The sequence below is a fragment of the Papilio xuthus genome, unplaced genomic scaffold (genome assembly GCF_000836235.2).
Source record: "Papilio xuthus unplaced genomic scaffold, Pxut_1.1 DF826945.1, whole genome shotgun sequence".
NCBI classification, from domain to species: Eukaryota; Metazoa; Arthropoda; class Insecta; order Lepidoptera; family Papilionidae; genus Papilio; species Papilio xuthus.
The window spans coordinates 5328718-5344069 of record NW_013531704.1 but is presented as its reverse complement, the minus strand read 5'-3'; the positions used below and the strand labels follow the sequence as shown (position 1 = coordinate 5344069).

Below are 15352 nucleotides of genomic sequence, written 5' to 3'. Positions count from 1 at the left end.
TAGTCTGTCGATTAGACTAATTGATGTAGCACGTAACGTACTTTTAAATGGAATGTGTCAATTTGTACGATTGGATAGTGGGGATAGAAATATAAAGAAAAACTATTAAAAAGATTTTGAAAATTAAGAAATGTTTTTCCATTACTGTAACTATGATATTCAAAATTATTTTGTGGCCATTTTCGTAGCGATATTTTACAACTATTTTGTAAAATTATTTTCTTATTGCTGGAAAAAAAAATGTGTACGATAACATATTGTTTGCTGGTTTTTTTAACGATTATGAGAGGGATGAGGTAATAAAGAAAAATCAATTAGCAAACTTACACATTCGTAATTTAACTATTAGAATTTATTTCATCTACATTGGATTCTACATGTACGTAATATGCGTTTTTGAAGAAATAAAAAAAAATATTTATTTATATAGAAAGAAAATTCACACGTCCCTAACGGGTATAAACAAACTTTTGAAAGGCGGGTATCGGTGCGTACTGCGTAGCACGTAGCTTCACTGAACCTCGAATAGTTCCGCGTTCTATGGGCGCGTCGGCGGCAGCACAATGTTACTGAATTTATATTATAAAAAAAAAAACAAAATTGAGAATCACTTTGGACCCTAAATCGGTTAATTTAATGTCATTAGTTTCGTAGATTAAAAACACGATTGGTTGCGAAAATCTCAAAGCATTTACAAGACGATTCTTGCTTTTCAAGATTGTGGTCACAAAAATGTTTATAGTTATTTTTTGTTCGCGTATTTTAAGAAGTAATTTTTAATTGTTTAGGTATAATTATTTACTTCATAATTAAACTTTTATTTAACTCCCAACTTGGGTTGGCGAAAGGTAGGCAGATGGCGGTAAAAAATAAGTTTAAAAAAGGAATATACGTCTCTAACATATAAATAGTAATGAAAATTATGAGATTGATATTTGGGTAACTCTTTTTGTTAGTCAAAACAATTTACAAACAAAGAGTTTGTTATAAGAGTACATTAAAATTAAATTATTGATCACATTAGCCCTCTCTTTAATTCATATTACACAAAAAAATTAATTAAAATTTCCTAACAACATTTAAAGGTAAAGCCATTATGCAAAATAGACTGCAGCAATCCCAGGTTGCTAATCAACTCTTAATGAATCAAACTGGGCTCAGTGGGTTCACCGCAAATATACTAAACTGCTTCTACGCCCGCCGCCCGCCGCCTGCCACCGTCCGCCCCGTCCTTTGCTAAATAAATGAACCCTGTCCATTGCCACAAGCGAATTCTATTTAAGCCTACCTCAAATATACTGTTAATTCTCTTAATCATCTCTTATTGCAAAAGTATGGGAATCGACAGAGGAATCAGGTTCACAGCACGTTTCTGATAACAGGAAATGTATAGAATAATTATATTTAATGTATATATTTCTTGAGGGCGTGAAGAAAATATAATGACGTATATAAACAATTGGTTGTCGGTAGCTCAGCGGTTAAGTACTTGACTTGCAATCTGCAGATCCTATGTTCGAATCACGTCAAGCACCAATATATTTCGATTTACATATGTACAATTATTCGACGTACTTACGGTGAAGGAATACATCGTGATGTAACCTGCACATATCTGAGAATAAATTCAAAGATATTTGTGAATTTAACGAACCCGCAGTGGGCCAGCGTGATTGACTGTAACCCAAACACCCCTAGGCTCCGAGGCTGTCAGTGGAGACGTATAGTGAGCTGATGATAATATAAACGATTTCCTAAGTAACTGCTTATCAGTTCCAAATAAATGTTATAAACCTACAAAATATATATGTATAGATAAAGTTGTTAAAACAACTAATGTGTAAGTAGTCATAAGTAGTTGATTACAGCACCGCGTAGACCACACAAATTGACCAACTCTGGGATACATTGAGCGCGGGCTATTGAGAGCCGATCATCTGCGCCGACGGGGCCTGCTCGCCTCCGTCAGGGCCTCGGGGCTAGCTAGGGGCTCGGGGTGGCAATTATTGAGCAAATGTAATAGCGGCATTGTGATAGAGCCCTGTGCTCAGACGTGGAGCGGCGTTGATTAGTGCACAAAAGTGCAATAGAGTCGTCTTAGTGGTCATTTATTTTAACATACTTTTAAATTTAATCTATTGTTTAAGTGATGTATGAAAATGCTTACTCTACCATGACTTACTTAAACTTGTACTTGAAAAATATTTGATTTCTTCTTTGCATAAGTAAATTAAAAACTACAAACAATTATATTTTAACAAATAACTATAAAATTTAATAGTGTAACAAAAAGTTATACCTTTTTTTAAATGGGCAATATTTTAACTTATATAAAAACTAGCTATCGCCCGCGACTCCGTCCGCGCGGGATTAAAAATAGATGTTGGCCGATTCTCAGACCTATTCAATATGCTCACAAAATTTCATGAGAGTCGGTAAAGCCGTTTCGGAGGAGTATGGGAACGAAAATTGTGACACGAGAATTTTATATATAAGAAGATACATAGTAATTATATCTCGCATTAAATAACAATAAATTATTAAAATTACTGATAACTTCTAATAATACCTCTTCTGTATCGCTCCTGTTCTTGATTATATTTGCGACGAGCCTCAGACACGCCCCTTTCCATCCCCTATTATATTAACCGAACTAAATAAAAACGTCGTAACGCAATTACATTTACAACACAATTTCAATCTTAACACTTTATCATTGGATACATATTAAAATGTTTATTATTATATTATGTAAGATTATATGTTTGTTCTGTTTGGATTTGTCTATAAAATAATACACTTTGAGCTTTGTCTGGGAGTCATTGAATAGCAAGTGATGTTTAGCATTCAATGAATTTAATTAATTAAAATTTGCTTTTTGGTGATTGCGAAATCATTCCATAAAGGTGTCTAACCGATGTTAATAAATCAATCATTTTTAATGAATAAATAACATTAGATTTTTTTATTTTTTTTGTGACTGAATTGCCACTGTTTGCCTTGAGGAGGCATTTACAGCTTCACCGGGCTTAAGGTGGCCGAGCGCAGATGGCACTTAGCCTAAACCTCGTTTAAGAGTAACTGAGCTCGAGGGCTCCCTCAGGAACCTCAGCTCGGGCCGTTACTTCGTTATTATTGGGAGGCCGCCGAGCTCTTAGGTCGCTTCGGTGGACGCTCCATGGAGTGACGGGGCTCAAGGACGACCGAGAGGGGACCTCGGCTTGGGCTGTCAGTCAATACGCTTTTAGCATTCCGATTCTAGGGTCCCGAGAGGTCCGAACCTCGGCTTGATCGGTTGCTGTTGTCTGATCATTAGAAGTTTATTTAAAAATACTAACTGTTATCCACGACTCTATTTAAAAAAAAAGCATATAACTTCTTCCAGGCTGTAATCTATCCCATTTCCAAATTCCATCCTGAGCCGTACAGTTGTTCTGAAGTTACGTGATAACAAACATCCATCCATCTATCCAAACGTTAGCAATCATAAGAGCAGTGAACTTCGTTTATGCGGAAATAAAAAAACTTAATTAACAGCCTTTGTGTTATTCCAGACTATGTTCTACATCTATACCAAATTAAAGATAATTCAATGCAGCCGTTCTAGGGATACGTTCTAGCATCCATCCATACATAAAAGCTTTCGCATTTATATCAGTAAGATGTAACACTGACCACAGAATTAACAGTTAATTAATATTACGAGTTACTTGATAATGTTTGTCACAGCACGGTTACCATTTAAATAATTAACTAAAAATATGTCCTGAATCACTTAGCCACATTCTCTGTATTCCAATTTGACGTCTTTATATAAAAACACTACCTGTCCCCCGCGACTCTGTTGCGCAGCCCAGTTAGTGTAGCCCACCCATCCATCCATCCACATCACATTCATCTAAACATTCGCATTTATAATATTAGTAACTTAAATAAAACGCAGCTCTTCAAGGCATAAATTCGAAAAAAATAAATAGATAAATAGTATCCTATGTCCGTCTCCTGGCTCTAAGCTACCTCCTCACCAATTTTCAGCCATATCCGTAAAGCCGTTCTTGATTTATAAATAGTGTAACTAACATGACTTTCTTTTATATATATAGATAACACGACTACCTGCACAATACATTCCTTCATTTTAATTTTCACGACGGTTACATTTGAAATAGTTTTCATTGTACCAAAAACAATTTCTTGTTGAGGCTTTATTGTCCGAATGTTCATTCTGTGAACAATGCTGTGGGGGGGAGGGGGGCGTTACTTGTATTGCTAAGAGGTTCTATTGTTTAATGCCACAATTAGCTGTGAATTCCGCCTCGGATGAAAGAAACTGACCAAGTCGCCGACCGGATGCTAAACTGCGAATCAACTAATTTGATACTTTAATTTTAAGTCAAAGAAAAAGCAACACTTTTCTTTAGATTGTTTAATATTTTACCTCATCCTTTCCTTTGTAACCAATCTTAGTAATATTATAAATGCGAATGTTTAGATGGATAGTTGTTACAATGCATCTCATGAACGGCTGCATGGATCTCGTTGTTTGGCATAGACGTAGAAAAAATTCTGGAAAAACACATAGGCAACTAATTTAGTTTTTCTTTCATTCTGCGCGGACGGAGTTGCAGGCAACAGCTAATAATACATAATTCCACATTAAGAGAAATATTTTTTTAAAGCAAGTTCTTTAAAACAAGAACCGTGTTTTTTATTTCAAAATTAATAAGAGGAACAATATGTTTTATACAGTTGTTTTGGCAGAGTGACAACACGGTTACCTTTTCTTGATTGTAGAAAATTCTCGACATAAAATATAAGTAATATTAATGAGACAATTAACTAAAGATGCCTCTAATTGATATTAATTAATTATATTATTGAATAATTATACGTAAGTGATTAGTCCATTAAGTCCAAAGAATATTGTCAAGTATTAAGGCGGTTGGAGCGCTGTATTCAGTATTTAGGCAGCACAGCAAGACGGTCGCTGTCCGAACATAGTCCGAAATGCCTTGCGTCCACTGAAGCTGATTGTGATGGAGTGAGCTTGCGGTTTGCTTTTATTTTTGCATACATTTACTTAAAATGAATACTTTTATATAGTAACTAGTGGACCCGACAGACGTTGTCCTGTCTACACGTCTTTAATTCGAATATTATTTAAAATTTGACACTGCGGTGGTAGCGCCGTCTGTCGGATTCAATGTAAAACATTCCAAAATCAACAACTACTAATAAATTAAAAATTAATTAAAAAAACATTGTCCAGCGGACAAAATTGTGAATCTAAACCATTCCCAGATCCCCTTGAACACACACAAAAAATTTTATCAAAATCAGTCCAGTCGTTTGAGAGAAGTTCAGTGACATACACACTCACAGAAGAATTATATATATAAAGATATACTTTTATAGAAAGGGACTAAAGTTGTATATTATTAAAACAAACAACTATGAAATTTTGAAAACTATGAAATTAACAGAATAAATAAAGTTTATCATCTGTCTACGCTTTTTCCAATCATTTGGAATAGACTTTACGCATCTTAACTAATAAATATGCATAGATTAATTTGATAGAAGTTCCAAATTTATCCAAAAATGGAATGACCTCAACCCAACATCTTACATTCCATTCTCCCTTAACCTTTTACAAAATCAATTTTTATGACATCTATGTAAAAAAATCCTTTGATCATTTCAACGTTGGTATCTTATCTATGGTTATAATCTAGTTCATATGTACATATTATAGTAAATAGCATAGTAAATAATTTTCAATTTAGCAAACACTCCGCCGGCCTCACTGAGCCGCGCCCGTAGACAGTACCAGGGTTGACTACCTTATTTACAAATTATAAATAATAATCTTCAAAATTTTAAATAAAGAACTAACTATTCTAATTTCAATATGATTTGTTATGAATAGTGAATAATATTGAATTTAACTATAATATAATATAATCATAAAAAGGCAGTATTCGAAGTCTTAACAATCGCTAAAATTTTTCTAGAAATTTTAGTAAGACACAGATCTACCCGATGTATTAGACAATCCAAAAGTTGTATATATCTAGTACGACTGCAGACGACCACTAGATAACGGCAATAGACCAATTTTTATGGTGACTATGAACTATGAAGTTGGTAATGGTTTGCCACTTGAAACGACTATTTCACTTTAAATTATTTCTTTTTTTTTACGTATTATAAAATACACACCATCTGGATGGCTGGCATTCCACAACGGTGCGATTCTTGCGCAATTTCTTGCCTCGCACAGCCGCTTTGTGGAACGGTCTGTCCTCTGCAGTATTTCCATACCTATACGACTTAGAAATCTTAAAGAAGCGAGCATACCATTTCCTTAAAGGCCGGCAACGCATCGCAGATGTCCATGGGTGTCGTTGATCACCTTGGTGTTCCCGCCGCTCGTTTGCCCCCTCCCTTCTCTTATAAAAAAATCAATCGTTTATAAAATGTCATCGTAAAAATAACGATGTTCTCATCCCTATATAATAATGAGGCAATAATAACCAGCCGAAATGTTGAACATAAACGAGTCTATAAAAGCAAGTGTTGAAATTGGAAAAAAAAATTGGCTAACGAATAGTGAACCGATACGCACAATCGGTATGCGTTCGCGTAGAAAATTAAAATAGAAACGAACCATTGTGCAGACATCCCTACGCCCAAAATACGTCTATTTCACGTTCACCTACACTCCATTGTATATTAAGCCAAAAAAGTTTCCATATGTCCATTGTTGTGCTCTTTTGTTTTATGCAATGCAAAGCCTTTGCACGGACGGTTGTTATACAAATTGGGGGGGAGTTATATTGGCGTTTATTTATGTACGAGTAGATACTCGTATTGTTATTATTGTACCCATTGTCACTAACGTACTAATATGATTGCACTTATTTATTATTTAAATAATTATTTAATGAATTTTAATCAATTCCGCGTTTCGTCTTAAGAGTGTGCGTCCCGGAGGCCTAATTTAATCCTCTTTCCCTTCCCACCCTTTTTCTTATAAGGAAAAGATGGGAAGTGGAAGTGGACTTACCACCGTATGAGAGGATGGAAGGGGAAAATATTTTCTTTCTGTAAATATATGCAATTGCGTATGTCTATGGACAACGGTCACTTCGCTATTACAGCGATTTCAGGTGGCCGCTCGCTCGTTTGCCACCTTATGATATAAAAAAAAAACAAATAAAAAGAAATGAAATTAGTAAATAATTAGATGTAACGTGACTGAGAAAATTAATTACATTGTATAATAGCATTTAAAATTAAGGAAATAATTATTTTTCATTTTTTTTATGAACAGCCATTTACAATGATTTAATTAATTTATAGTGTCTGTATAATAGTTCATTTATTTATAAATATGATTAAAACATTTTAAAATTCGTTTCGTTTACATAAAAAATAATAAACTATTTTTTTTCTGTCCACACGTATTATAAAAGAAAATCATAGTATAATACCAAAGGCTCATGATGATGCATATCAAAAAAATATTTAATATTTCATAATGAACCTTGCTTCAAACAAAAAGAAACCATTAGTATTAGTATATAGTAAAAAATAGAAACAACAATATTCTTTCTTCGGCGCGACCTCACACCTCACACGTATTTTTCATTAGGAGGTTACGAGTTTTTTTTTCAGCGGAAAATAATCATTCTTTGTTCGGAGATGTACGAACCGGGTGTTCCTAACCACACATCTACCATCTTATATAATGAGAAGTCATCTTTTCCAGCCAGTAATTACTGCAGAACACCTGAGCTGAGTCTGCTGATGTAACGGGATAGTGCTTTACTTGATGACTTGATGACGTACAACACCGCCTTTTGTCACCTCACCTATGCTTTTTACGCTTTGTGTTTAGTTTTACATATTTTTTGTGCCTTTTTTAATATACTGGTAACATTTTTTAGTTAGTTTTTGTTAACTAGTTGATTACTGCGTAAAATAAATGCGAATCTATGGATGGATAGATGTGTGTTTGAAGGTTTCTCCAAAACTTTGGAATTTGGCATAGATGTGGAACATAGCCTGGAAGAATTCATAGACTACTGATTAAGTTTTTTTTTTAATACCTCGGGAACCAAGTCGCGGGCGACAGCTAGTTATTAAAATAAATAGAATCTTCTCTTCATTAACATCTAAGGAATTTGAAACTCTTTCACTTTTACTGAAACCTTTGAAAATCTTAAAGAATTGAATTCAATTTTTAACATACAAAAGTAATGAGATTGAATGTGGAAGGGTACAAAGGTAGAGAAAGGCCAAAAGAAGGATGGATGGATTGTGTGAAAGAGGATATGCGTAAGAAGGAGATGAATTCAGATATGACGGCTGATTGAGATGTATGGACCTACATACTGTACCAACCTTTCTTAGGGATAAGGGTAGATTGATGATGAAAAATTTATTATTATAATTTTGACTACAACTTGATAACTTTAAACTGTTATAATTTTACAATAAAACTACCCTCTTTTTTACTACATTTGGGGCCGGATTTGTTGCGTTCACGTTGTGCAAATGCAGCTCAACGAGTTGTCTCACCAAGTTGGTTGTATCCACATTAGTATGTACTATAAGTTCGAATATCCTCATTTGTTCCAACGCTTTCCAATCATGACGATGTTTCACGGCCACATTAAAAAGTTCACTCATCACATCTTTAGATTTCTTTAAATTATGAAAAATAAATCCAACTTTATAAGATGGATCGTCTTTATACTTGTCTTTTAATGAATCTATTGTTTCCATTTTATCTTTAGCGTCGTGGATGCATTGTTGTACTAGCAGTTTGATTTTGTTTTTAAGGCTAGCGTCTTTTTCCTCTTCGGCTTCCTCCTGTCTTAGGAATACGGGTTTTGGACTGACTACCATGAATCTTCTCTTAGTATCCCTTGTTGTGGCGTCTAGTGGTGGAATCGTCCCGTCTGTATCTTTTGTATCGCTTACAAGATGTAAATATGATTGTGTCGTCTCATATTGATTCGGGACATTTGTAAAATCTATAAAGTTGATTCCGATACATTTAGGTATTATTATTGTACCTAGAAATAAATCTAGATTAAAAAACAATTAATGAATGATATCAATTTCGTAAATGTAATGCGCTAATTATGAATAGTAAAGATTTCTACGTAGAGACGATACGCTAAGCCTTTATTTACAGTTCCCTGGTAATCATTTTTCATTCTATGGGTACCTTTATCTTCTTCCTGATATTATAAATGCGAGAGTTTAAATGGATGGATGGATGTTTGTTTGAAGGTATCTCTAGAATGGCTGAACGGATCTTAATGAAATTTGGCATAGATGTAGAACATATTCTGAAGGTATACACATACTAATTAAGATTCTGGTTAATACCGCGAGGTCGGAGTCGCGCAAGACGGATATTATAATATTTTTGGAATAATACTTACAGTAAATAGTAATTTTAACAAATGCAAACTGCATTATTTTCACTGTTTAGTCGAATTTTAAACCATAACGTTGGATGGAACGTTTACATAAACACTTATTAACAACTTGTTAAGTTCTCAAACTATAAAACATTATTACGCTATTAAACTTAAAGTAAATTAATCAACTAATAGGCGAACAAGCAAATTGCGAAAATTCATGTGAAACTTTCTTTATTAATTTCAATTGAGGACTGAAGATATTTAAGGACGCGGGAAGAATCTTAGAGGAAACATGAGACATCTTACTAGACCAGTGGTTCCCAAACTTATTTTTTCTACTGCCCACTTTGAGAATAAATATTTTTAGCGCCCCCATATTTTCACATATTTAAAAACCACTATAACTTCAAATTAAATTAATTAATTAGTGTGACCTATATATATGTATATTAACGGAGAATTCTAAACGAAACTTTTACACAGCGCTCAGAAGGGGGCGTTATCGCCCACTTTGGGAAAGACTGTACTAGACTCTTACTACTCTTATTAATAAATCTGTATGTTTGATAGTTTTCCCTCCAGATTGGTTGCGACCTGAATTATATTTGGTATAGAAACAGAATATTGTATGGAAGAAAACCTAGGATACTTTTTTTGCGCGCGCATAGAGTTACGGTCAAAACAGAAATACCAAAATAAAGTCAACCAGTTTTTTCCATCCCAAAAACTTTTTTAATACTCTATGATGACAAGAAGTGTCAAGAATTTATTGTTTCAAAGACGTTATTTCTCGGTATTTAAAAGATAAATTTTCTGTATTATTAACACAATAATGTTAATCCAATCGATGTCAAAAGTTATATCACCCATCGTTAGAAGTACTGGAAGAATCTTTCAAAGTAGAAACTGTCATGGTGTGTTTGGTATACAGGATTTGCTGCGACAGGAGAAGGTAAAGATTTTATGGTTATTTAGACAAAGATCTCTTTAAATTACACGAATATACGACTTACCGTTAGACAAGTTTACCATGTGGGATATGACAGCCATTTATTCCAATAGTCGTATCGGTGAAAGGGCTACTATTGAAGAACTTAGAACAAGATTTAAAAAATATTAGTGTGGTACTTATCGCCTTAGAAGCATTTTTCTCCCTCTGTCTTTTTTTTGGTTCATTTGTCGTTTTCCACTGTATTTATTTTCGTCCACTTCAGCCAGAACATTTCGCAATAACCGCATTGACTAGCGGCGATCATGAAATGGCTGTAGAAGTTTTGAAGAAGCATTACCTCAATGAACATGTCCTTGTACGCGCTAGGGGAATGAACCTAAGCAATGATCGCGCAATTGAGGAATACCTTATAAGCTTACTTCGTCAAGGTAAGTGCGAAAATTACATTATTATTGTCTACTTTCTTAGTGGAAAACGATTTCACATTGTAACTAGTGCATAAAATCAACCAACCATTTCTAATATATCTCAAATAGCGCCATCTTTACGCCAGATAAATGAAAGTTAAAAATATTTGTCAATAGTAGTACATGGTATTTTGCAAAGATGGCGCTGACTTGACTTGGCTCTAAGTTTCAAATGAAATGACTTTTTTTTGTATTTTTTAGGCAATTCTTTATTTGCGAAGACTGAAGATGAACAGGTAGCAGGTATCTGTGTTAGCTACGCAAGTAGCCCTTTGGACCCAAAAAACCTTAGAAATTATGCTTTTTATCGTCAGGTGAAAATTTATCTTTATTCGTCATCTTTATCCCTTATGTTTTTTGTTTATAATTATTTTACGACTTATTTTTTATTTCATACAGGATCCAAATACGAAAGACTTTTTATACTTCACAGCAAAACTACAAGAGACTCCAAATTTATGGGACTTGTTTAAAGAGCGGAAAGTATACGAGGTTCGTTTTATAATCAGAAAAAATTAAAAAGTAGGTGCTTTCTGCTTTTTATGACATGTAATAAACAAGAAACTTCGTATTACTGAATTATATTACTTTAATTTCCAGGGAAAGCACGTAATCAACCATTCTGCCGCTTTATAATTTCCAACGGCTTTTAATTCTTTAATTTTAGTCTTTATAGTAGTGATTTTTTAAATTCTTTTTTAATAAATGTTTTACTAATGTTATACACGCGAATGTTTGGATATATGTATGAATGTTTGTTAGTAGGTTTCTCCAGACACACTAAACGGGTCTCGCAGAAATTTGGTCTAAATGTAGAACATAATCTGGAAGAACACATAGATTAATAATTAAGATTTTTTATATTCCACTCGGAGAGAATCGCGGGTCAGCTAGTTTATGTTATGGTTATATGTGTTGTTATTATGATTGAATTGTAGGTTAGAATGGTGACTGTAAAACCGGAGTACCGTCGCCAGGGCCTTGCCGTGATGTTGGTACAAAAGTCGATGGCACAAGCCTTCGACCAGGGTTACAAAGTCGTCCGCATGGACTGCATAAACCCATACGAGTAAGGAGTTTTTATTCGTCTTTGATACTTTGAATAGCAATAAGTGAATTATTAATTATGGTACTTAATATTTTTTTTCTTGTTTTATATCTTAACTCTTACTAATATTATTAAGGCGAATGTTTAGATGTATGGATGGATGTTTGTTTAAAGGTATTTCCATAACCGCTGCATGGATCTTGCTGAAATTTAGCATATACATATATAGAACACAATCTGGAAGAACACATAGGCTAAGTTGTTTTTTAATTCCCCATGAACAGACTCGCGGGCAATAGCTAGTGTGTAATGTTTACGAATTACAAGTGTAGGAAAAAAAGTACCGTGGAAAGTTATTAAAATTAGTTAAATATTTTGTTGAAAATTACGCGATGATAATGGAGGTCAGACACTCGGGAGCATTGGGTACTAAAGTGCGCTGAATAGATAAATATTGTCGTTACACTTAGCGTAGCTATTACGTGTATTTGCGAAATCAGTACGAAATGTTTCTGAACTCCTTGACACTTTCGTTTGTAATGTTTGACTAAACGTAAGTTTTTGAGACCGAAATCTTTGTATAAAACATATCGTCATCCCTGCTTATCTTTGACAGAACAGACATAACAATGTTTTAAACGGGGATTTTAGCTTCAGAAACCGACGGTGAGACAAAATTACAATGGTTGTGTCAATTTCAACTGAAAATTATTAGCCGATGACAATTAAAAAACTATAAATATAGCAGTTATTACGTTATTACTAGCTAATAGTAACGTTTTAATTATTTTTTTCAAATATAGAGGTCAGATATGTGTAAAATAACTGCAAATAATAAATATCATTATAATATACGTGCATAAATAAACTGGTAAAACTGGTGTCATAAATATTTGTCAGTGAAGAATTTGCTAAACGATAATATATCATTGTTACGTATTAGAACCTAGAAAAATTACTGCCTTTTTAACATTTGTATTAAAATATATGATTGACTTTATTTGTTCATAGAGAATAGAAAATGTTTTGGAAGAGCGAACTCTCGATGTAGTTTTTTTATAAATAACAGAAAGGGACAAACGACCGGTGGGAACACTGAGTTGATTTTTGGCGGCCATAGACATCCATAACACTAGGGGAATTGTAGATGCGTTGCCAACCTTTTAGGTAGAATTGAAGAGTCTATATTTTAATATTAACCTCAGCTCTTTGCCCAATTCTTTGTGTATGTTTTCGTTCATTGGTAAGAGTTGGGTTATCCCGTTTTTGTCTATATTATTATTTTTTTTTTTTTTTATAACAGAAGGGGGCAAACGAGCAGCGGGAACACCGAAGTGTTCAACGACGCCCATGGACATCAACAATACCAGAGGAACCGCAGATGCGTTGCCGGCCTTTGAGGTGGTGATAGGCTCGCTTCTTGAAGGACCCTAAGTCGTATTGGTTTGGAAATACCGCCGAGGACAGACCGTTCCACAACGCGGCTGTGCGAGGCAAGAAGTTGCGCGAGAATCGCACCGTTGTGGAATGCCAGCCATCCAGGTGGTGTGGATGGAACCTGGCGGTCTGTCGTGTCGTCCGATGACGGAACTCGGCGGCAGGAATCGTTCCAAACAATTCTTCAGAGCACTCCCCGTGGTATATGCGGTAGAAAATGCAGAGGGAACTAACGTCCCTCCGCAGCGCCAGAGTGTCGAGCCGATCAGTAAGAGCTCGGTCGTTGACGATTCGAATCGCTCTCCGTTGTATGCGGTCAAATGGAAGAAGCTGGTACTGGGGTGCTCCCGCCCAGAGATGCGAGCAGTATTCCATGTGGGGCCGAACTTGCGCCTTATACAGCTGGAGGCGGTGGCCCGGTTGGAAATACTGCTTCGCTCTGCTGAGCACACCCAGTTTTTTGGAGGCCAGCTTGGCCTTGTCTTCCAAATGACCGCGAAACTGAACGTCATTCGATATGTCAACGCCGAGAATACTGATACTGGCTGAGGCAACCAGGGGAGTGCCCTCGAAACGAAGATCCACGACAAAGGGTTGTTTTTTATTCCGGTGGATGCAAAGCCAAATGAAAACCAGTGCAGATACTGTTTAGGCCGTCCCTGCGTACGTTGAGCTGGCTCCTTTTGCCACACTTTTCTTCATTTTTTTCTTATAAATCTGTGATGTGTGTATTTTTTTCTTTAATAATAAATGTTTTTTAAAATTGTGATTTGGATACTATTTTTTTTTCAAGTTACAAGGTCGCAGAGAGATGCATGATGAGTTGCTTCACTCGGTTTCCGTTGCACAAGCTACGTGGTGCTAACGCCCCATTTATCAAGAAGAGTTCTGACCACAACTGTTATGTTCGAGTCTACGTAGAAGCCAGGATACAAGGAGACAAACCTGATAGAGTCCGGTTGAAACAACGACACGATTTTGATAGCTTAATTGAATGATTTAAGAATTTCACTTAAATTAATAATTATGGTTTAATGTTATTAAATGTTAAAGGAATGATGTAGTTTGATTTTTAAAACTTCAAAAAGGATGTTCCCTATTCGTTACGGTGTTGTTTTATGGCGGTTTTTACTTGAAAGTTTGTAAGAACGTACATATTTTCAACGAAATCGACATTTTTTATTAGTTTTGTGCAACTATCGGTCGTAATGTAAAAGGGAAAATGTCATACTAGTGGGACATTACGTTACGAAAACATATCGTGAATTTTCGGGATAGATCCTCTGAACTATAATTTTTAGGGTTCTGTACCTCGAAAGGAAAAAAACGGAACCCTTATAGGATCACTCTGGTGTCCGTCCGTTTGTCTGTCAAGATGCTTTTTTATAATTCATGTGGTCCGCTTTTTTTTCCACAAAAGCAAATAATAGTTGGTAGGTTGCAGATTATAGGTTCGAGGTTTTAAAGTTACAAATTACGTTGGGTTTTAAGTTAAATATCATTTTATGAAGTACCACATAGTAGCAGATTCATGTCACATAATTTGCGGTAACATATTTTGGTTCGTACCATAAGTACGCATTGTAAGATTAGCGTGGCCTCCAGAAAAGGTTGTCGTCAGATTTTGACAATGGATACATTTTTTTTACAACCGATATTTGTAGCCCCCATTCACACGTACTCTTTTACAAAGTTTGATATAAAAGGGTTATAATAGAACAAATGTATTGCTATGTAACTTATACAACAGTTTTAAAACGCGACGTTGTTTTATCGCGTAGTGTTTAAGAATTATTTTAAAACGTTCGTCGCACGAGAACCGCCAACGCGGAGTTTAAACGTGTCGTTAAAGAAGCGCCCGTGCGAACGCGATCTTAGGAAATGTTATTACAAACATAAGTCAAAAGGACACAAACACAATAAAGTTCTAAATTTAGGGATAAAAGGATAACCGATGTTGGAAAGGGAGATTACGAATAAAACAGCGTTTACCTACAGATAAGGT

The 15352-nt window shown here is 35.0% G+C and overlaps 2 protein-coding genes across 2 annotated transcripts; one reads left to right on the top strand and one right to left on the bottom strand.

Annotated features, from left to right (window-relative positions):
• Window positions 1-8401: 8401 nt before the first annotated feature.
• LOC106121146 (uncharacterized) lies at window positions 8402-9548 on the bottom strand. The gene is made up of 2 exons (XM_013316653.1): window positions 9462-9548; window positions 8402-9086 (listed from the first exon to the last, which is right to left on the bottom strand). The coding sequence occupies exons 1-2, from the start codon at window positions 9493-9495 to the stop codon at window positions 8497-8499; spliced, it is 624 nt and encodes a 207-aa protein (XP_013172107.1). The 5' UTR covers window positions 9496-9548; the 3' UTR covers window positions 8402-8496.
• A 660-nt stretch (window positions 9549-10208) lies between these two features.
• LOC106121057 (uncharacterized) lies at window positions 10209-14400 on the top strand. Its single transcript, XM_013316546.1, has 6 exons — window positions 10209-10395; window positions 10658-10823; window positions 11064-11176; window positions 11262-11354; window positions 11801-11931; window positions 14141-14400. Exons 1-6 carry the CDS (start codon window positions 10276-10278, stop codon window positions 14343-14345), a joined length of 828 nt encoding a protein of 275 aa, XP_013172000.1. The 5' UTR covers window positions 10209-10275; the 3' UTR covers window positions 14346-14400.
• The last annotated feature ends 952 nt before the right edge of the window (window positions 14401-15352 follow it).

Coding starts and splice junctions, on each gene's coding strand:
- LOC106121146 (XM_013316653.1), bottom strand. CDS start 9,495: ATGCAGTTTGCATTTGTTAAAATTACTATTTACT. Junction 9,087..9,461: donor TGTTAAAATTACTATTTACT/GTAAGTATTATT, acceptor ATTTATTTCTAG/GTACAATAATAATACCTAAA.
- LOC106121057 (XM_013316546.1), top strand. CDS start 10,276: ATGTTAATCCAATCGATGTCAAAAGTTATATCACCCATCGTTAGAAGT. Junction 10,824..11,063: donor TATAAGCTTACTTCGTCAAG/GTAAGTGCGAAA, acceptor TGTATTTTTTAG/GCAATTCTTTATTTGCGAAG. Junction 11,177..11,261: donor ATTATGCTTTTTATCGTCAG/GTGAAAATTTAT, acceptor TATTTCATACAG/GATCCAAATACGAAAGACTT.